This window comes from Gavia stellata, chromosome 3 (assembly GCF_030936135.1).
Source record: "Gavia stellata isolate bGavSte3 chromosome 3, bGavSte3.hap2, whole genome shotgun sequence".
Lineage (NCBI taxonomy): Eukaryota > Metazoa > Chordata > Aves > Gaviiformes > Gaviidae > Gavia > Gavia stellata.
Genome location: NC_082596.1, coordinates 46565662 through 46589580, shown reverse-complemented (window position 1 = coordinate 46589580; position 23919 = coordinate 46565662). Strand labels below are relative to the sequence as shown.

Here is a 23919-nt window from a genome sequence, read left to right as displayed (position 1 = left end):
ACCCATAAGCACTCAACCCTGTTGTCACAACTGTTGAGCTCTACAAAATCAAAACACTCCCTAACATACAGAGCCACCCCACCGCCTCTCCTTCCTTGTCTATCCCTCCTGAAGAGCTTATAGCCATCCATCGCAGCATTCCAGTCATGCAAGTCGTCCCACCATGTTTCTATGATGGCGACTACATCATAGCTGTCCCGCTGCACAACGGCTTCCAGCTCCTCCTGTTTGCTGCCCATGCTGTGTGCATTGGAGTAGATGCACTTGAGCCAGGCTATCGATTTCACCCCCAACATCGGCACGCCAGCCCTAGGCTCATCTCTAGGCAGCCTGGTTTCATCCCCTTCCCCCTTCGAATCTAGTTTAAAGTCCTCTCGATGAGGCTCGCCAACTCATGAGCGAGAATACTTTTCCCCCTTGATGATAGTTGAACTCCATCTGCTGCCAGCAGGCCCGGTGCCTGCAAGGCCTTTGATACAGTCCTGTACAACATCCTTTTAGCTAAACTGGAGAGATAACGGGTTTGATGGATGGAATGTTCGATGGATAAGGAATTAGCTGGGTGGCTGCATCCAAAGAGTTGCAGTCAACAGCTCAATGTCCAAATGGAGATCAGTAACAAGTGGTGTCTCTCAGGAGTCCATATTGTGACCGGTACTGTTCAATAACGACATAGACAGTGGGATTGTACCCTCAGCAAGTTTGTGGATGACACAAAGCTGAGTACTGCAGTTGATATGCTTGAAGGAAAGGACGCCATCCAGAGGGACCTTGACAGGCTTGAGGAGTGTGCCATTGTGAACCTCATGAAGTTCAACAAGGTCCTGCACCTGCATCGGGGTAATCACTAGTATCAACACAGACAGGATAATGAATGGATTGAGAGCAGCCCTGCGGACTTGGGGATATTGGTAGATGAAAAATTAGATATGAGCTGTCAATGTGTAATTGCAGCCCAGAAAGCCAATTGTATTCTGGGCTGCATGAAAAGAAGTATGGCTAGCAGGTCGAGGGAGGTGATTCTCTCCCTTTACTCTGCTCTTGTGAGACTCCACCTGGAATACTGCATCCAGGTCTGGGGTCCTCAGTACAAGAAACACATGGACTTTTTAGACCAGATCCAGAGGAGGGCCATGAAAATTATCAGAGGGAGAGGGCTGGGACATTTCTCCTGTGAAGAAAGGCTGAGAGAGCTGTGGTTTTCAGCCTGGAGAAGAGAAGGCTCTGGGGAGTCCTTATTGCAGCTTTTCAATACTTAGAGGGGGCTTATAGGAAAGATGAAGTGAGACTTTTTACCAGGGCCTGTAGTGATAGGACAAGGGGCAACAGTTTTAAGCTAAAAGAGGATAGGTTTAGATTGGACATAAGGAGGACATTTATTATGATGAGGGTGGTGAGACACTGGAACAGGTTGCCCAGAGAAGTTGTGGATGCCCCAACCCTGGAAGTGTTCATGGTCAGGCTGGATGGGGCTTTGAGCAACCTGATCTAGTGAAAGATGTCCCTGCCCATGGTAGGGATGTTGGAACTAGATGATCGTCAAAGGTTCCATACTATGGTTCTATTATTCTATGGCACTGGCCTATTTCTTGGTCTCTCCAGCATACATCTTGGATGCTCTGTTACCTTGGTATCCCCTCAAACAAATGAGGCTTCATCATTCAGCCACCTTAGACCTCCACGATTTGGAATTATCCCTAGATTTGTCTTAAAGCTTAGGCATCCCAAACCCTGAATATTGACTCAAGGGAACTGTGGATTTATAATCTGCCTCTTAAAGTAAAAAATGTCATAATTGAAACAAATTATGAAGCCTAACATGCAGTCTTTGTAAGAATTCCAAAACCAAGATCCTATTACTTTACCTAGCATGAGAAATACACAGATTAAGACAAGACAGTTAAAAAAAAAGGTGACTCTGTACATGTTTCCTTATCTGTTTCCTCATCACTTCTGAGCATCCTTGAAACTTGAGTCAAAATTCTACAGAAAGGTGCCTGGCCATGACTTTTCTTTTAATGTGTTTTCCCTGTGGACCAAGATTTCTCATTTGTTTTCTTTCTGACTGGTTTTGCAGCTAACAAGATGCTGTGGGAGCCTGCCTATCTTCTTCTCTAGTCTTTCTTTTAGCTCCCAGAGTGACCGCCCAGAGTATGTGAGGCTCTGCTGTTTTTAAGTTCCACTTATTTGCTACGCTTTGGGAGTATTTTTATCTTCAAATGCCTACACCCAGTTGTCATTTTGCACAGGCTATTCTCTTTCTCTGGTTGTGTTAGCTTGGCTGAGGGTTTACAACCATGTTATTGCTGCTCTGGGAAAGTGTGGGTGACGCAGTTAAGTGTGTGGCAGGTTCTACGTCCTCTTTGTTCAGTTTTAATTATTCTGTAAGATCACAAAATGTATAAACTGTGCATTGCTGGATTCCCCAAATCATAACAGGGACAGGGGTCAGCTGTGTAGGAACTGGTAGCTAGCGTGTGTTTATAAACAGGTGATAAATTGTATTTCTGTATGCAGAGTGAAAGATCTGGATAACTAACAGCTTGCTTAAATGCCATAGAAATGCCACATAAATTGGGATCCTTCTTCAACTGAAACTGAAAAGCCTTTGGAAAACAGTGAGGAAAAATGAGAAACTCAAGAGAATGCATGTTTTTAGGTCCTCAGCACTTATACTGTTAAAGAGAAAGTTCAGATCTTATCTTTCCCATTTCTTCATCGGTGTTAAGGATGAAAAGACCTTCTGTAAGCAATCATTTGTTGATTCCTCTTACAGAGCTGGATAACATTCCCAGGGAGAAGATGTGTTAGACACTGAACGGAGAAGAGAAAATAGCCTTTACATAAACAAGGTGGGGAGTGGCATTAAGGTCCAGATCCACAAAAGAATTTAATTCCTAACTGCTGCGGAAATCAGTGGGTACATTAAGAAGCTAAATTATGTACGTTCTTACTATGAAGACATCTCTGTAAATACTGTTATATATGAAACTGGTGGAAGTGAGACCTAGATCCTCAGTGGTATTTCATGACCTAATTTATATTTAGGCCCTGGCATCTCTGGATGCTTTTCTTCCTATGGAGCAGAGAGCCTGGAGATTTTTTTTCTTAATACTCATTATTTTTTTGGAACCTCATTGATCACCCCGCCTGTTGTATTCTGTGCCGTGGGTGATAAGGCTCCAAACACAGCTGTATCTAGTACAGGGCTGCTGTGGTGCACCGTGATTTCCAGCTACATCGCACACCACTGTAAACACCCCCCTTATAAAATCTGGTTCACTGGAACACTCAAAGCTGCTGGCTGCCAGGGAATGTTCTTTAATGAGGGTAAGGAGTACTTGCACACATCTATGACTTGGCAACCCTTCCTGCTTTTTATAAGCTACTATACACTTCAGAGAGAAAATATCTTAGAGGCTACTTTTTAATAGGACAAGTTTACTTAAGAGCTGAGTGGAGCTGGTGCCAGTAGTTCTGTTTTGTTCTAGCTTAATATTAGCCTTGTCAAAGTTCTTATAGTGTCTCCTGGGTGTTTCTGTATTGCATACCATATAAAGCTGTTTTTGGGAGCCAAGAATTTTGGCTGGAATATATATTATAGTGGTCTCATTACATTTTTTTAAAGTGTATCAGAGGTGGCCGTATATTAAAGATCCTTGAGCAAGGCTGATTTTTTTTTCTTTCTCCTTTCTAGTCTTGCCTTAGCCCACACCACAGACATCGGATCCAGAATTTGAGCCAACCCAAATTTGAGGGTTATTTGGGACCCAAGGTCCTGGTTTGGCCTTTTATAAAATTTAGGGTAATTAGCAAACTTTTTAGATGAGGCTTTGGATTTTGAAAATCACCGGAATTTGGAGGGGGAGGGAGGTGCTTTTGATTTGGGCCTGGAGTAGCACTACTACAGTAGAAGATTCCTTACCCATCTTGCTGACATAAGTGTTCCTTCAAAGACAACTCACCAAGATGCACGAAGTGCATCCCATCTCACCTCTTTGAGAAGCTGGTGTGCTTCATGGCTGCTTGGTGATTTCATCCTGAGAGGCATCATTAGGGGGTGGACTTGGCGATGTTTTCGCATCAGAGGACATCCAGCCCATCTTTTGTAGAGTGTTTGTGGTAGAAGCTGGATCCTGTTCTGGCTGCACAAAGGAAAAAGGGAGCTGCTGTAACAAGGCCACGCTTTGTAAGGGGAGTACCCTGGCTGCTACAGAAAAGATGGAGGGAAGGTGTTGAGATGTGGGTGAGATTTATTAAAATTACTTTTGGGCTTTAAGTTGCCTCTATGTCAGGCTTAAGCAAACATGGCAAAGAACTGTTTTTAGTCCCTTTTTTTGCCTGTTCTCCTGTGCTGGGTTTTGAGTATAGTGTGATCCCATTACCTGAGAAGCAACTGTACGAGCCATAAACAGCGGTATTCACCCCCTGACAAAAGTATTGTGGCAGAGCCAGATGTCACTTTAAGTGTACGGAAGAACAGCAGCACGGCCTTGTCTTATTTTTGGCCTGGGGTTGGTGGTGCCCATGTGGGATGGGTGAAAGGACTTAATTGCTCCCTCCTGCCCCTGCACCAGCTCCTGCAGATCTCTGTGGGAAAGTCCAGCCAGTCTCTCTTTGCAATCCATTTAACCTGGCAAGAGGCTGATACTAGCTTGCTTCACTGTGCTTGAGCCTGCAGACTGTGCTTGGCTCCAAATTATCCAGAACTGCTCCTAAAAAAAAAAAGGGAAGACTTTGTGCACATGAATCTGTGTGAAGAAGCTTGTTTTAATCTGCACGTGAATCGAAGGTGAACTTCCAGCTGGGCAGAGTTACTACTGTATACTAACCCCAATACTTATGTTATTGATGCATTTTTTGCTCTATGACTGGTAGTGATAAACAAAGCTACTTAGCTTGGTAGTTTTCAGAAGATCTGATTATCTCTCTTTATAGGATTTTGGGGAAAAACAAGACTCAGTGACACTGAGTGATCTACAAAAATGACCTAATGGGCCTTTTCAGCCTTAATCTTCAGTGACCAGAGATGCTGTTTTCTCAGAATTTTTTACTGTTAAATTTCACCCAAAATTTCAAATCTAGCTTGAAGTCATTACAGTGTCCAAATTTGAATAATGTCTCTTAGGATAGAAGTTGCATGCAAACAATGTAATTGTATTAACATGAATATTCAGATGAGACAGGAAGAGGAAGGCTATATGGAGGGAAGCAGGAGCCCAAGGAGGAATGACTGTTCTGTTTTTGGGTCTGCCTCTTTTCCTTATGTTGCTTTGGCCAAACCAATTTATTGTTCAATCTTCTCAGTTATGGAAGGGAAAATAGTGCCTAAATTTCTTGTGAATGCTAGAAGATGATTTTCGACCTGCTCTAATTTTGACTATTTAATGAAGCTACTACCTAAAGATACTACATGAATCAAAATTACTTTATTTATTTAGAATGGTAAAACCATATAAAGATGCCCAAGATTCTGGTTGCATTACTGTTTATTTTTAGAGTGGAGTCTGAACAAATAAAACAAATTACTCTTCCCATGCTACAATAAATACCAGCAGATATAACCCTTCCGCCAACCTAAAATAAACCTTTCCCACCCTTAGCCATTCCCTTTCCTAAAATGTCCACAGAGCTGGAGCTGGCGCTGTGCCCTCAAGGTTAGGAGCTGCAGGCTTACACAGAGCAGTGGATGAGGAGCAAGCATGGAGCTGGCCGAGAGGAGGGCTCACAGAGACCTGGCCAGCAGCACTCTCCTTTGATAGAAAGGGCTGGAGGCTGAGTAATAGCTCACTGCTGACCTGCTGCACTTGGAAGTGTATTGGTAGTTACTGCAGTCCTCATAACCAAGTATATACAATAGAAGCATGAATACAGAAAAATATGACAAGGATGCTGAAGACGAGCCAACAATCTGATCGAAATCCTTGGAGGACCTTGTAAATGCTTTAATGTTTACACAGGGCCTGTATATTTGCACAATTACCTTTCCATGAGCCCAAAATGTTTTACACTGGAATGTTTTCAGGCTCTAAGAAATTATGTTTTCTGATATGTCCGATAACTGCAGGCTCAGCTTCTCTATTGCCCCATTTTTTCATGAACAATTAAAGCTGGATTCCCCCCTGCTCCCAAACATGCAAAATGTGAATGGCAAGTTCTACAAAGATTATATACTGATTGTGATCACAGTGTGCTAAGAAGAAAACGTTTTGTATTTACAAATGAATGTTGTACTGTAAATTATCAGATAGATGCAGCTACATGATCTGCTTTTATTGTAATTCAGAAGAGGTGAGAAAAATGTCTTTCCTGTAGCGAGATTTTTAAGAGAAACAAAGTTATAAGAAGTTTGAAAGACTGGTTTGGTGCAGCTGGTCAAAAAACCTTAGGGAGACAGTTTGGAGGCATGAACAGACAGTTGAAATATAGTGAGTTTTGAAGCAGCTATCCTATTCCTCTGGTTTCTGTCACAAGGCACTTCTCTCACCTGTCCAAAGCAAGGTCCCTGTTAGAGTGTGAATGAGACTGTCATGGGGTTGGCAAACCTGCTGCAAGTATTGGGCACACTGTGACAATGGACGGGAACTTAATATGAGGTTCTGGTTCTTGCTGTAAGGTTCATCGTGAATCAGCTGTAAGGTCCATAGCGAGTGTAACACAGATCCCTTCGGCTCATGGAGAAGTCTTTCCACAGACGTCTTAGTTGCCGCTGCAGCCTGCCTGATGTTGAGGGAGGGATAACATATCCACCGTGCCTTTTGGTATGTTTTCCATTTCTGGGGAGTCCTGTGAAACAAAAAGAAGTGACTTCTGCACACTTTCCGCAGAAGGAAAGGCGCTGAAGCAGCATCTGGAACTGATCACCTGTGTTTCACAGCTCACTGGTGGGCAGCAAGCGAGCCGCTCCGGCTCCGACAGGCCCTTAGGTAAAACATGCACACAGCAACACTCAGCTGTGGGAAGTTGAAATGGCTTCTGCTGGCCCAGCGAGCAGGAGACTGACTCCCTTTTGACTCACCTGGCATGTACGAGTCCCACCGCAGCCTTCAGATGTGGTGGCACACAGGTGGAGCGTGCACATACACACACAGAGAAATCCTATCCAGCCATCGGATGGGGTATTCCACTAATTGGTTAAGTCTGCTCTGATGTCTGGCCACCATTTGGCAGATACTTTGACAGTTTCCACTTAAAGCCAGCCAGCCTCACTGGAAAGTCAGCTGGGCCGGCAGAGCAGCCGATCTCATGAAGATGTCATTGAACAACTGTTTGAACTCATTCAAGAAACGGTGGGTCTGACTCGAAGCAGGCTGAAATCCCCTGAGGGCCTTTGCTGGATATGGGAATACAGACATCCATTTACGTAACAGTTATACCTCAGTGTTCCCAAGTTACATGTAAGGATATCATCTTCATTCTGGCGCTGGGGACTGCTTCCAAGTTCACCTTAAGCTGAAATGGATTCTCCTTGCTGTTCACATATATGTCACTTTTTCTGTTCTCTGAGTGTTGCTACATCCTCATAAATATTAGTAGCTTGTCATAGTGGTTGCCATGATGGAAAGGGTTATTTATTTACAAAGAGGAAACAGATGGCACAAAATACTTTAATGAATTTCAGCATGTTTGAGAAATGAAATACCCTTTTTAGAAATAGCAGTTTTGCAAAGTCGTTAAATGCTATTTCACACAATCACAAGAGAGGCTTGTTCTTCAGTGCACTGAGTGTATGCAGAGCCACGGCAGAAGTAAGGCAAAAAAAAGGCACAGAACAGAGTAGTTTTATGAAAAGCCATAAAGCCATGAGCATAGTTTTATTAGCTGCTGCCATTCAATACGTGGAGTTGTGACAGTAGGTGAGTGGGAGATGAAAGCGACAGCAGATGGAAAAAGCCTGAGGAAGCTGAGTCCTGGTGTTGGGGATAAGGAAGGAGAGAGAGAAAGCAAGTCAGACACACAAAATCTGTTCCCAGAATTTCAGGTGCATATATTGACCCTGTTTCATTATAAATACACTGTCAGGTGCAGAGAGATCACCACTCATTTTCTGGAAGAGCAGATAAGTAATACCAGTATTCATGATCTTATTTTTAACTGGGATGTAAGTACACACATATTGTCCACTTGTAGTGGTGAGTCCTTGCCATAAGTCATAACCGAGGAAAAAACATGTGCTGCACATGAATGGTATTTAAAGAGCAAGGGGCGTTAGTTAAAGAAACATTTTTTTAAAATGATGTATATATGTAGAAAGTGGTCGCTTACAGTATTTTTATGAAAAATTAATTATGGTTCCCAATGGGCTTGTGGTGTAAGAAGTGGGATAGATTTGTATTAGAACTGGGAATGCTAAAGTTTGAGGGGTTAAATGCCTTTCCCAAGGAAGTTGATTGTATAGGTAGAAGTGCTTTTGCTTGAAATCCTGGTTATAAGTGTCAAAAACTTCTATTTACTGGACTGGGAACAGGGTATAGTCTGTATCTCCAGATACCCAACATTATGTTTTAATAACCTGACTACACTGTTCCACTAGAAAGTGGCTGATTCTTGGAGGGACTGAGCAATTTGAAATCTTTTTTATATTTTTTTTCCCATCCGTATTACTTCAGTTTACTCGTTTTGTAGTCTGTTAGACCTAAATCTCTGTACCTCATTTTGACTAAAAGGTCATCTGTTAATCTGTGTCTGATTATTAAAACATATATTGCTGTCACTGTCCATTCCCAAACATTTTAAGGCAGCGTTTTTAATATACTAGTCGGTGCTTTCTTGGACCAGGCAGAGTGGAAAAGCTAAGGTGGCTGGTACAGTACATGAGGGTGGAGGCCCTGAATGAAGCTTTTATAAAAACTGTCTCATAGGAGCTTTCCTGTCTTCTTTCCAGTTTGGATTAGGTCTTTTGGCATATGTTTGCAAGAAACTCATCATGTCATTGCATTCAAACTGCAAGAGCCAGCTTAGTATTTTGCGAATTTCCCTTGGAAATTGCTCTGCAATGATCTATCCAGAGAACATGCATTTCCCTCTTTGTTTGGTTATAAGCAAGATCACGAGGTATTTATTTTAGTGCTCAATTTACTGGCTTCTCTCACTTTATTCCTATGGAGTTTGTTTGAAACATTTATTTGAATTTAAATAGCTTGTACTGGTGTCATTTTGAGAAATTACTTTCTTTGCCTCTGGTTGGTTATAATGCCAGGGCAGATGGATGTAACACAAGCTTAACACTTTTCTTTTGAAAAGATTCCTACAGGCTCAGATAATAATTTGGAAAATACAAGGATAGCTGAATCATTCCCATTCTGAATACAGTAATAAGTAGTATGACCACCAGGGTTAACCCATTTAGACATCAAGACAGCGAATCCGTCTTTGGATCTTTCTCTCTGTGTACATTTATACACATTCATATGTGTTGTCTCTAGAGCCGGCTAGGCGTTGCTTGCAGGGGTCCTCCTTTCCTGACCATTCAGCTGAGCAGCCCTGGCGGGAGGGTGTTTGCTCCCGGCCCCCTGAGACCTGGGTGCTACAGCATCCTCCGTGTCTCGGAGATCCCAGGTGAGGGTTTGGATCCCCCACGGCTGAGGTGAGAACCCATTTTGGATCTCTCACGTTTCCATTAAATGTAGTCTTCTACAGGTCATGTCTGTGGGACGCCACTCTTCAATGGCCATGGTGCAGTGCTTTGTGCTGGACTCCCAGTGCTCTTGATATATGTGTAAGGGCTGAGAGCAGGTGTGTGTCAGACAGCTGCTTGTTTGGACTCAGACATTTCCACACACACTACTAATCACGTGGGGAAATGTACAGTTCAGAATAGAAACACCAAGTGAGTTTCGATGCCTTCAGGTTTGGGTGGAAGTAGTGAGCAGGCACTGTCAACAGCTTTGAACATTTAGATGCCTGTACTCCCCTTAACACTGACATGGCTAAAGTACAATTTGTAACTTTGGTTTTGGACTTACACTGTGAAAACTGAGTCAAGAACTATGACCTTTATGTTTTTACCTATGGTTTTGCATGTGGTGCACTGAGGCTGTAGTTTTTAAACTGCCGTTTGAGTAATTCCCACATGTGGACCCACTCACACGATCCTTTACCTGCTTATCCCAAGGTCTCACGCACAACCTAATTCATTTTTTTAAAAGCTAAATGCCCTTGTATAAATAGCTACGTCTGTGCAAAGTGGGTAGGAGCTGCTGTTTTTCTAACTTAATAGTATTTTATACTGACAGTGCTGGTGGGAAAAACTTCATCAGGGATAAAGGAACAGAAAAGCAAACTCTTGGCAGAAACCCCCCAAACATTCAACATTCTCCCCCTCGCCAATCCATCTCATTTCCAAAACACAAAGGCTTTCTTATCTGTTTCCTTTGTTTCTTTTTTGTTCTGCAATTTTTCAAGCATTAGAGAGAGACAGTTTCCCAGCAGATTATGAGACCTTGTGGAAATCCATTTGTCTTTAGCATACAGTAGTTGCTAAACATATATAACTTTCAAATCCTCTCTGGGAAATAAGTGACAGAGACATTCAGCTAACCCAAACAACACATTTCACAATAAGTGCTGTACTATCAAAAGGCCTTTAGACTGAATAGCTAAATGTCCCCTCATTTAAGGATATTGAAGGAGCCAGGACCAGGGGATGCTGGGAAGCTTGTCGTCTTACCGTCAATGTAAATATTTGTAGATATATTGAACGGAGACTGAACCCTGCCAAACTTCTGGCTCCTGATTTAGCTAGAAGAATTTCTCACTCAGTTCAGTGTTCAGCTAAAATAGAGACAGCAAGGAGTTGTAGGCCTTGTCTGCCGTGCAAAGTTCCACTGAAAACTGATTTTAAATAGGTCTAATTAAATAGAAGCACATCACTGGCATGCATGCACTTACATCAATGCACACGGTGATTTTATTGGTTTAATTTAACTTTAAATCAGTTTAAATGTGTCTATTTCAGGGGTTAGCACTGAGTGGAGCAAATCAATTTTAAAATGAATTTAATTTAGGTGGTGTCCTTTTTCCAGTGTAAGGAGGTTTTGTAGAGCTTTTTGTTTCCCTTTATTGATCTCAGTGGTATTCTATGAACATACTTAAAGAACCATTTTTTTCACAGAATTCACTTGCAAAACTACTGAATTCAGTCATCTGAATGATTAACTTTTCTGTTGTACATATATACTATTCTGTTATATAGTGAGATCAATATTGGCATGTAACTTTTGGATAAGCTTTTTCATAATCCACTTTTACCAAATATCTTGTTGAAAAGAAAATTGGTGGGCCTGTGACAAGTATGTAGAAAGCTTTTTTTTATAACTTTTTAAGACAAAAAAAAGAATTTGTATTTAAATGTAAGCAATTTCCTGCAATGTCATGAGTTTATTCACAATGGGGTTTCTTTAAAGATGATAGGGTGAAAGAAAGCTAATATAAATAAACTGTATTTATAATGTAGTAGCAGCTACAGATCTTCATAGCAGTGTGGCTGGTTCTGTACGAGAATGAAAATTATGAAATAAATCTGCTCAGTTTTTCTGGCTAAATGAAGTGTATTTAAAAAAAAGCATTCCCTAGTCTCAGAAGATACATGAATAGTAGAAACTAGAACTGAATAGCTCTAATACTTGCCGATGTTTATAACACAGGTAAGTAATTTTAATGACCTCCAACCTGATGATGTTCCCCTAAGCTAACCAGCCCGCCCTCTCAATTGTTCGGAGTCCTGACTATGCTCAGACTAAAAATCACCACAAGCATTAAGCAAACCCCAAAACAACCTCCTGACAACTATTTATACAAGATGTGGTGGCCAGTCAGGGCAATAAAACAATGGTTTACAAGAAGCCCAAATAAAACTGAGGGCTGCCCTGAGCAGCACAGCCTGTGGTGAGTCAATGGGTAAACATTCTCAGTGCAGGAAGAGGAGGACAGAAGCGACAGCTAAAAAAGACGAGGGCAAATCTGTGAATAAATGCAAGCAAGAAGCACTGCCTGTGTTCTCATGCACCTTGGTCCTTGGAGTGTGATTGAGTTAGGATTATGCTTCTCTCCCACCCCCCCACCCCCCCTTTAAGTCCTTTTAATCATTTGAAACTTGCATAAAATATAGAGTAAGTCCTATTTGAAGAAAAGTTCCCTTGTACTGCATGTTGTCTAAGGAAACCTACATGTTATGATTAGATCTGTTATGGTTAGATGCTTAACAATTTATTTCAGTGGGAAAACTTCCACTGGATTTAATAGCAACAGGGCCTGAACTATATTTCCATGAATCATTTCAAGACAGTTTACCATTCAGGGATATTGGCTTCTTACCAAATGACTGTCTTATTTAGGTCATAAGGCAGATTGTCTTCGTTCCATGTTATATCCATCTCATGGATGTGCTCTTGAAAGGAACCTGAAACTTGGATATCATAACTTTGGTGAAATAGCCTTAATACTTTAACACATTACACTACTATAGTGAATCACATTTTGGGAGAAAATGTTCTCACATGTCCTATAAAAGAAAGATTTATGCTAGATATATTTTAGTAGTGTAGCTACAGCTCTGTGTCTCTCCTTGAGGTAAATCTAATCATTCAAGAAAGATCTACTTGATAAAATCCAAATGTAAGTACCTCTTGTTATTTCATACAAAAAGGCATTTTCGAAATGGTAAATGAAATGTCCTTGCTTGAAATTGCATTGTGAAACTGAGGGCTTTGTTGCATACACACAAGCGTGCAGCAGCAGTGGCACTCACCAGCTAAGCAAAGTGTCCTTGGGAGGCATTTGGGCAGGCTTGTAGTTGTGCAGAGAAGGGACCCACTGATGGTGGGTCCCCCCCCACAGGGGCTGATGCTTGGGCACGGTGTACATTTGCTGTCTAACTGGCCTATGGGCAGCACTACTGCCTGGAGGGCTGTGAGCACGGCCTGGGCAGCTGCCATGGCCGTTGGTGGGCTAGTGCACATGTAGGTGCCTGGGATGGTTTTTACGCTCCTGGTCACTGCTTGTACTCTCCTTCTGGCTCTTCTGTGAGTTTCCTTTGCCATCTTTGGATCTTGGCTGCTGCTGGGAAGGCAGGTAAAGGCCTGTTAAACACCCATTTAACAGCAGCCTGAACCTGCAGAAGTACCCAGAAGGAGGTGTGCCAGGAAGGAGACCATGGTAGGTTGTGGGTGGCAAACGGAGACTGCCGTAATGGGGAAGGCTGGAGACCTGTGACTACTGGCAGTAAGAAAATGGTTCCTTCTCCACCTTCAGGTCTGCAACTGCAGAATAGGTTTAGTGCTCTGGAAGCAGATGGAGGAGATCACAGGATTTAGTGACAGCAGCCATAGGTAAGCCACTCAATGCCTCGTTTGCTCCACTGTCTACCAACAAGGACTCCTAGATCTCTGAATTTAGTGTAAGGATTCAAGGAGAACAATGAGCAGTAGCTAAGGACCGAGTGAGGGATTACTTGTGAAAACTTGAGCCATAGAAGTCTATGAGACCAGATAGGCTGCATCTAAGAATGCTGAGAGAGCTGGCCGATGTCCTTGTAAGGCTGCTGTCTTTCATCTTTGAAAGGTTATGGAGATTGGGGGAGATCCCCAATGATGGCAGAATGGCAACTATTGTGCCTGTGTTCAAAAAAGACCGAAAGTTCAGCCTAGAAAACTACAGGTCAGTCAGCCTCACTTCAGTCACTGTGAAAATCATGAAATGAGTCCTCTTGGAACAGATTTCTGGGCACATGAAGGAGAAGGTGATTATCAGGAACAGTCAGCATGGTTTGACCAAAGGTAAGCCATACCTGACTGACCTGATTGCCTTCTATGCAGAGACGAGTGGGTTTGTGGATGAGGGGAGAGCAGTGGATGTCGTTTACCTGGACTTTAGCAAGGCTTTTGACACTGTCTTGCGTCATGTTCTTGTATCCAAAATAAGATGTTACAGTTTAGAGGCTGAACAACCAGATGGTAAAATAAGTGGTTGGGTGGTTGGTCTTAGAGGATGGTGGTTAATGGATCATACACTGCCTGGAGGCCTAACAAGTGGAGCACTGCAGGGTCTATCCCTGGACCTGGCCTGTTTAACATTTTCATAAATGACATGGAGGAGATAACAGAGTGTACTTTCAACAGAATTGCAGATGTTGCGAAACTGGGATGGTCAGGGCTGGACCACTTGCACTGTGAAGCTGCAGGACTGGGGCTTGTTCAGCCTGGAGATGAGGAGGCTTTGGAGGCGGCTAACAGTGTCTCCCCCTCCCACTGTAACTATGGGAGATCATTGAGAAGATGAAGCCATGGTCTTCACAGTGGTGCATGGTGGACAAGAAACAACAGGCACAAGTTGAAACAAGAGATGCTCATACTGGATATGAGGAAATATCCTTCCACCATGAGGACAGTGGGATAGTGGCACAGGCTACCCAGGGTGGTTGCGTACCCTCTTGGGTTTTTGAGACCCGACTGCAGAAAGGCCCAAGCACATGGTTTGAGCTCATGGCTGAGTCTACCTTCAGCAGGAGGTTGGAACTGCTGAGGTCCCTTCTGACTTGAATGATCCTTGATTCTTATGATCCTATAGATACAACTCCAGTTTGGCTTGATGTTTTTCTGAGAAGCAATATATTGGTAAAGGCTTTCTTTAGCTAAGTCTATTTAAAGATGCCTTGGCCTTGTAACAGTTTTTCATAAAACAAAGCTTTTGCCTGCTTGTCTCCTCCACCTCCAAAGCAAGGTTATTCTTTACAGCAACAGACAGAAGACTCGTTGAAAGAAATGTCACTGACAATGAGCAGTGAATCAGCGCCAGTTCTTAGTGTATTCTTTCATCTGAAAAAGCTGACCGATGATAATGCAAGGTGTATAGTTGATGTAGACAATACAGACACTTTATCATCCCAGACAAACCCAAGATCACAGAACCGTATAACAAGCTATCCCTCCCTTTTATACAAATGACTGATTTGACAAAACCTAAGGATGTTTCATGGGCTTCTGCAATAATGTGGAATATTTGCTTTCCATCCAACAGAGCAAAACTGTGAAGTTATGAAGATGGAAAACCTATGTACTGCTAAGAAATACACTCTAGAAACTGCTGGAATGTAACAGTATTCACACTGCCCTTATATAAAAATAATTTGGAGTTTGCACACATTTTGTGTAATTCAGGAAGTAGCTATTATCATTAATCATGTTTTCACATTGTGTCCACTGTGCTAGGTACAGTACTTTTAATTTTATTTATTTATATATATAAAAAAATTAATTTATAAATAAAATATTAATTATTAACTTTACAGTGTTACAGTATTTCTAGCCAAATCTTAAGGCAGGCAAATACAGATTTTTATCTGGCCTATGGAGACGGAAAAGAGGTGGAGTATGAACAGGAATCTACTCATTTAGGAAAAATAAAATTCCTCTGGTGGAGTGCTTTAAGCAACAAACAGCCACAGTGGCACAGTTCTGACAGCAACTCATCCTGGGCAGCATTTGTGGTTCCCACTGAGTTCCATCACTTGTACTGCATCAACTGGTAGCACTCAGTGAGATTACAAATTAAAAAAATCCATCTTTTTGGGATTTTTAGGTTTTGTTTTCACTAGTTGAAACTAAATTCTGCACTCAGACATTTTGATTTGCAAGGTAAACTACTGCTCATTTTAACTCAGAAGCAAAATGCGGTTCAGAGAGGGTTTTTTTTCCATAAGTTGGTGTTCTGGTCCCTTGAAATGTGGATGTGTAATAAGATGGTGTTCCAGATTTTCATTGCCTGCACTCTGTTTCATATAACTGGGGATGGGTACGACGTGATTCGACACATTTAAGACTGTTCTTTTTCAGGATTTATTTAAATCCATCCCAGTTTAGAAGAAGAAGAAACTTCTTTCACAGCTGTGTAGGTGCCATGTATGAAATGCATTGTCTTCTCAGTTCAATTAGTCTTAGGCAGGTGGTCACATCACAAGCCATCAGAGTAACTGGCCTGAAAAAATACCCTTGCGTCTCTCAGGAGGGAGGACAATAATTAACAGCATGTGGAAAGAGTTGCTTTTTACCACAGGGATGAAAGGTACATTGGTAAAACAGGATGTGGGCATATTTATGCTCCAGTTGTCTCTGTGGTTTGTGTCAGCCTGTGTCTGAACAGGAGATTCTGGCTTATGGTGTGTCCAGACGATAGTCAGAATAATTAATGTATTTTTTTGAAAATAGAAAATATAAAACAAGCTTAAAACTAGAGCAGTTCATTGACTTCAGTTGTAAGAATGTGGCCTACTGTAGTTCCATAGAAATTACTCCTGAGTTTTGCAGAAAGTATCTTTATTTTTCATTTCACCCTACTGTCAGAAATAGTGGGTACACATGGTTTTCAATTTTGTATGTTCATATTTCCTGAAACTTTGCCTAGAACCTGAAAAGTGTTAGAACATACTGGAAAATCCTTATATGATTTGTAAGCTATCTTTGAAGGGACTATCTTTCTAGCTGCTACTGCTGCAAAAAAACCAAACCCCTATTGCAATGATAAGCGTAAGCCTGAATTTCTCCAAAGTGCTTAACTTTAAACTATTTGATATCAGCCAGAATTCCAGAGGATTTCAGCTCAGATTGAAAGTCCTTTTTTAATGTAAAAAGTCATGCAAATTGATAAATGAATCTTACGATATCCTGTCTAGGATGACCATGTCATGCATATGGTTGAATTCATTGTGTATCTCACACAAAGAAAGGCAATGCTTGATAAGCAGTTTTATTGGGTAATTACATTTTTTTTTACATTTGCAAATAAAGCAGATTGATTTCCATCTTGAAGTAATTTACTAACACATTATAAACTCGTCAAACGCTAACGTGGTACAGTACGCCTCATTTCCTGTTTACTAAATAATCCTTTGGCTGTCTGCTTTGTGTCTTTCAGGTTGAACCTGGAATTGTTCTCTGCCAAGGATGTCATGGAGCCTGGCGTCAGAGTCCTTCACCTGAAGGAAAACATTGCCTCCTTGGCTTGGCTTCTTACAAGTACAAGCCATGGTGGATTCCCAGTGGTTTGGAGGCCCAAGCCAGACCATGCAGAGGTGTTCCAGGGAACTATTAAAAGGTAAAAATGCTATCAAATTGATGTCATGTGATGTTTCTGGCCATTTATCAGATTTTTTTTCTTTAAGCATATGTTTGTGAAGATTCTTGGGAATAGATATGAAACTTGTTCCTACTTTCTTTAGCATGAACAGCAGGCGTCCTTTAAAGAAAGGACCTAGGTCCTTTCTAGTACAAAGTTATCTATTGCATTAGGGATTTACTGACACAGCACCAATTAAATGATCTTATGGGAAGTATAGAAAAAGGGAAGATTGGCCTTCAGAGCCTTAAAGGTTCACTGAAACAGTAATTTAAAAGGATTTGAACCTAGTTATTCATGAAACGTCCCATGCCAATTCAAAGCTGACCCACTCTTTCTTCACCATTTTTTTCATTTTATTAGTGTATGCTTTTACAGGAAATGAGTTAACATAAATCATATCACAGATGAGATAAGCAACAAAGTCACTGGAAGTAACATGCTAGGGTAAACAAGAATTAGACTAAAGGAATCCTTGCCATACGGGGGACTCTCAAAAGGCATATAAAAACTCCTGATAAATGAAGTATTTATGGTACTGTAATTCATACGACTACAAGAGTGAATTCATCTTTTCAGGAAGGTATCTTAAGACTGTCCTTTGAGTGGTGGGTCATGAGTGGGAGAGGCAGTGACTTAATTTCCACCCTGAGTATCCTAGAGGAAAAGAGAAGATGCATACTCAACTTCTACTGCATAGTAGTTCAGACAGCAAAGCCCTATGAATTATGCTTCCAATAACTGTAATACAAACAGTTTTGTATTTGTAATATCATAACCTTTCATAATTTGCATGGTGTCTTTTTTCCTGAATGACTGTAGTATTCTACATCTTTTCTTGTAGAGAATTTTTTTTTTTTATCCACTTCTGGTTTAACGCCTTAACTGTGTGGCAGTTGGGAGCTATCTGTGAGCAACCAAGGATAAAAGTATTTTCTTCTGTTGATCTGGATAGGGAAAAATGTTATCCATGCATCATCAGTGGAAATTTGGTTAGGACTTGTCTGCTTGCCTGCTTTATAACAAATATTCAAGGATGAACTTACCTCATAGCAATGTGGTCAGCTACCCTTTTGGAGCATGAAGATGGGAAGGGAGTGAATATTTAAGAAAACTTGTGAACTTGCTTCTTCATTGACAAGTGGAACAGTTTGTATGAACCTTTTAGGAAGAGAAATATCTGCTTGGAATGAGAATTGTACAGTGGAAATTGTTTGAGTCACAGTGGCCTTCAGGAGTAACGACATCAATAAGCGCAGTATCATATACTTGTATATGATATGTATACTCGTTCCCTCATGGTGATGCAATCATAAGCATTATTAATAAGAAACGCACTACAGTACTAAAACCTAAATTTCTGAGTGATAGTCTGCAGTGTGCACCAATCTGAAGATATTATATAGCATAAACTAGTGCGCTTTTTTTAGTTCTCAGCTGTCCATGGCAATAAAATTAGAAAGCACACTAACAACTGATACAGCCAAAGTTCCTTTAAATTCAATTGATAGCCTCATCATTTCCTTACTAATTCACCAAATCACCCTGCAGTGAGCGTCCCAGCCTGCGGAGGAGTATGCTGAGTTTATGCAAATACTGTTGTGCTTTGTAATACAGAGCAAAGGGGTGTGAGAGCAAGCAAAAAGCGGGGACAGAAGGCTGATCACTAGCATATCCCAAAGAGAGGCGCCTTTAGAGAAAAGCTGATGCTACCTGACAATTCTGGTAGGCTCATCCTTTGCTTAATCCCCAGAGCTCTTTTATGACACATTCTGTTAGAGCCTTTTAAAAGGGATGAATGACAAAGTTTATTTCCCTGTCACTTTCAGCATAAATGAGCTGTTGTTAGACTGTTTTGAGTAAAACCCAGATAATGTTCTAAATGGTTGACTAAGAAGGAGCAAATGGCTCTTTTGGCTAGTCAGTTGCTCACTGCAGTGAAACTCATACAGAGACGTTGTCTGGAAGCAGGCATTGAATTCTGGGGTGCTCTGACGACACCCCTTCTTGCCCCGGTGCGTACCCAGAGGCCTGAGTGCTTGCATGATGAGTTCTGGGTGCCTTGTTCCCAGCGGGGACCACAGGTGACTGCTGTTATGCTGGTCTCACCAACACCAGGAAGGGAATGCTCTGTAGCCATTCTCTGAAACAACCCTCCAAAAATGCGATGTGTCATGGAATTAGTGTATTCATAACCATAAGCAGTTAGGATTTGTGTTTTCCATCTTACTCATAAAATTACAGCTCTTGCAGCACGTAACTGTTAAGACCAAAATGAGAAATGCTGTGAACTCCTTAAAGGAGAACGGTGCTGTTCAACCTCTTACCCTATGAGATCCAATGCAATCCCATGTGGAGGTGACATGACCACAGGCAGAAAAATGATAAGTTATTTTTCCATCTTGTACATCAATAATGTTAAAGTGGAGGAAATGTGGCTTGCCTGGCATATTTTAAAAAAGGTGGCTTGGGGCAGATGCAAAAAATAATTGCCATGATGTTTTTCTTGAGAGTTGCCTTGGGCATTATTATTGATTCTCAAATGTGTTGGTTTTTTTTTTTCCTTCTAGTACAAAAATGTTGTTGTTAGGTTAAAAGAAGGGGGCAACAAGCTAATGAAGGGAAAGAAGCTTGCATGAAGGCAGCAGCAGCCCATAATTTTTTAATACTGTTTCTCATTTATGTGTTTTTCGGTAACATTTCTTCTGATGAAATAAGCATGGATGAAACACTGTAAATTTGGACCAAATGTGAAAGTTATTCAGTACCTGCCCACACTTGGAAACTGTAGTGATGAGAGTTGCTGTACAAGGACAAAGTGTTGTTACATTTTGTAATACCTACAAATGATTCTGACCCTTTGAAGAGAAAATGTCAATGTCAGTTCTTACGAAAGCAAGGACTGTGGCCAAGCAATGTTGGCTGGAACTTGCATGGGCCTACAAATGCACCTCAGTGCTGGCCTGTAGCAAACACCCAGATATTCCAATTTTAATTAAAAAAAAAACCCAAACAAAACCCCCTAAATCTTCCAGATCTGCTTAGTGGGGCCAGAGTTTTCTCCTACTCTTTGTGATTTGGATGGTTACCCACTGGGGATCAAGATGAGATCACCAAACAGGTTTTTACATGGGTGACCTAAATCTGAAGCTGTTACCTTCCCCAGCTGAGTAAGCAGTAGAGACTAAAACCAAAAGCAACTACTAAATAAAACTCCTTGGCTTTAAAATTGTTAAAGAGGAAGCAAACTGTAGTTGAGAAGCAAGTTTCCAAAACAAAGATCTCCTTAGAGTAATACTTTTGACGCTTTGCCATAGGCAGAGCTCTGTGCATGCCTGGGAAACCCTCACAGAACTCAGTTTGAGGAATGTGTGGCTGGTGAACTTGATGCATGGCATTGATGGAGATGATCGACTTATTGTGTGCAACGCAGAGGGTTGAGGGACTGGCTTCCCCCCTTAATTTTTCCCACAATAATGATGATACTTGCACATCAGAATAAAACAAGCTATTCTTTTGCACTGCAGCCGAAATGCCTCCCCCATCTGCCCCCAGCGACTGCAGGAAGGGAGCTGGGCTGTTATGAATGTGTTAGCCCAGAGTCTGTTGAGAGCTATAAATGTCATGCCCTAAATGGCATGCCCTCCTGGCTAGGTGGAATTCATTCTTCAGAGAGACCTGAGGATAGGAACACTGCCTTCCTTCCCAGGAAGTTTCTGCCAGAGACACTGTGTGAGGCTGTAAATGCATATTGAGGAGTTGTTGGGAGGTCCCCTGGTGCTCTCTTGCCTTGGCTGCTCTAGTCTGTGGCTCCAGATCCTCCTCCAATGGGAAAAGATAGAGTTATGCTTCTGCCTAATTTCTGTGAGACCAATACTGAAAAAAGAGCTATTTTTTCACTTCCATGTATGTTACAATGTACTCGTATAGGGCCATTGTAGGGCAACGAAGTGGTTCTTTGACATGATGAAGAGATTAGACACATCATCACTTGTGTTTTGCTGCTCCATCTTCTTTGCCAGAGGCTACTTTATAACGTAAACCACAGTAAAAACAGAAGACATGGAGGATTTGAGGAGGAAAGCTGTAGGTAATGAATTTCTTTTCCCTGGCTGTGGACATGGCTGGGATATAACATGGAGGGTGATGATAACTCATGGTCATCGGCTGCAATGCTGCACATCCTCCCACGCATGATCACTTCCCTCCACATGCGTGTGTGACACTTGTACTCTCTGATTTCTTCCGCCAAAATGGATGACAACATGCTGTCTACCTCAGTGCTTTTTTTCTGAGATGCTGTTTATCCCTTATTATATGTAGGTTTCCTGCATATTTGTGACTGACAAATACCATGTTCCTCCTAGGAACTGTTGTGATGTTGTTGGTTTTTCTTGCCTTTACTTCACTTTTACCAAGGAAAATGAAGGAGCAGGGTTTCCGTACTGCAGTTAAATTCTCCCAGTATTCACTGAAGAAAAGCAGGTGGATGCTGGTGTCTTGATAGGCAAGGATCTGCCTCCTCCATTTCCTTTGAGGACAAATGGCCCAGAGAGGCAGAAGCTGGAGTGCTGCCTGGCAATCTCAATTTCTGCCTTGATCACAGCTATGAGACAATTTTCCTGGAGAAACTACTGGGCTGACAAATACCACTGAGTAGCCTGTTCGGGAATTTTACCATGACAAATAAGCCATTTTGTTCGTGCCTGAACCTCTCAGATCTGTACCATACACAGCTCTCCTGTTGTAAGGCTGAAGGCTGCATTCCCCGTTTTTGCCTTCACACTCTTACCTACACAGCTGTTAGCCATTACTCTGCATTTTGTTTGTCTATCTTTTAGCTGAAGGAAATTTTTTTTTTTTGCTTGATTTAATTTGATTGGGAGAAAGTAATTATGCAGAAACCACAATATCTCTGACCGTAAGCAGACTGTACAGAATATATCTGTCTAAGCAGAAATGGGTAAAACTTGGTTTTCTGCTACTTCTGTACAGGATGTGACATTTCTGGCATTGTGCCTGCATTTTTGTGTGTATTTTTTCACCTAGGAAACCCCATGTCTTCCCACCCATCAAGTTTTCTGAAACTGCAGCATTTGTGGTTGATGGAAATTGTTATTTTTGGGCCAAGAAGAAATGTCAATAAAAATACTGTAGCTAAAGTTGTCAAAAAATCCTTGTAGTTTACCATGTTTGAACTGTTTTCTAACACATTTTGATACACTAGATGGGAGTGTATTGACTATGTAATTGCCTTACTCAAACTACATGTGTTCGATACAAGTGAAGTGTTCAGAGTGCCTTTGTTTTTCAGAACAAAGTTGGGAATCTAAGATCCTTTCAAAAAATAGAACTTTGTGCTCCAAATCAGAAAAGAAATACCTTCAAAAGCCGTGGTCTTTGTGTGGTTGAAAAGTTACCAAAGGTTGGAGGTTCAGAAGTGCCTAGTGACTGAAAGCACGGCTTCCCATCTGAAGACATTTCAAAAGGTCTCATATTCTGGAAGACAGATTTTATCCATCTTAAAATAAAGCCTAATTACTTCTGAAGATCTTGTTCTGAAAGGTGAGTTAGAGCCTGCGCCTCTGTGTAATCGCACAAATAGCTCTAATTTTTGTGAGCTTTCCCTAAAAACGTCCAGCCAGCCTGCGGCAGCTGCACGGGCCCACGGGGCGCAGCATTGATTGCCCCTCTGACACTCCTGGCAAACCCAGTGGGACTCCGTCGCTTGCTCAGAACTGGACGTGGAAACTTACTTCAGTGAGGCTGGGAGTGCTGGCAAGAACGCTGAGGGTTGCATCTTTCCACTGCAGAAACTCGGGGGAGATATTTTAAACATCCGCTTGGTCAGCAGCAAACTCCCGGCTCTAATTCTCGCTCGAAGGATGTCACGGCTAATGGAGCCGGACTGCCAGAAAGCTGCACCTGAGAGGAGGATTCCAGCCTCAGGTTAGTCCCCGCTCCGGAGTCAGAAGAACTGCCAGTGGAGGGAGCCAAACTACATTTCTGTTTGCAATATTTATTTTACTGCTCTTCTTGCTGGGCTGCACTTTCTGCTTCCTTTGTGGTAGGAGGAAGCCAGGTACAGAGCAGTGTGTACTCATAAACCTCCTCCTCGATGGTCCTGCTTTAATTTCCCTCCTTGTAAACTGGTATGGGAAGGGAGACACTCTGCTTTCCACAATCAGAAGACATGGTAGAGCAGCTGTTCCCAGTAACAATAACGACACTATTGCTGAGACAAACATTTTCACGATGATGCATGGGAACACTAAATCCAAACCACATTGTTTAGCTAATGCATGCTTTCACTCCACTAAAGGCGAATGTCACATAACTGAAAGTAAATTGAAGAGATCAGAGTTTAGAAAATATGACAAAGTTGAAAACTTAAAGCTGTAGTACACAGTAACATCCTTTAGCAGAGAAATCATTGATCCAAAGTGGTGCGTGTATGTGTATTTTATGGCAGTTTATTAGGTATGACTCACCTCTGCTCAGTCCAGCGAACAGAAACCGTTGTGAGTCAGGAATGCTTTCTGCCAAGCACTTCAGTAAAACTGAGCATAGCATATTGATATGTGCTGTGGGAAAGGAGATCTACCATTGCAACATATAATAGATATGTCAGGCTGTAGGTATGGTTTCTGGTATTTTTCTTTAATCTGCTCTCCCAGTTGGGACTAATGAAACACTACTCTCAAGGCGTGTGTGTGTGTGCACGTGTGCAGAGAGTCCACACACACTTGTTTAATAAGGCAATACCTTTATTTTTCTTAGCAAGAGGAGAAGTACTTGCCTTCAGTAAGC

General features: G+C 41.8%; 1 protein-coding gene across 1 annotated transcript in view; it reads left to right on the top strand.

Moving 5' to 3' along the window:
• Nucleotides 1-23919, top strand: part of LOC132316805 (chloride channel protein C-like) — an 82288-nt gene that overhangs the window by 47525 nt on the left and 10844 nt on the right. Inside the window, exon 13 of the mRNA XM_059815884.1 lies at nt 16909-17088. Within this exon, the coding sequence (XP_059671867.1) occupies nt 16909-17088 (180 nt within the window). The remainder of the gene's footprint in view (nt 1-16908; nt 17089-23919) is intronic.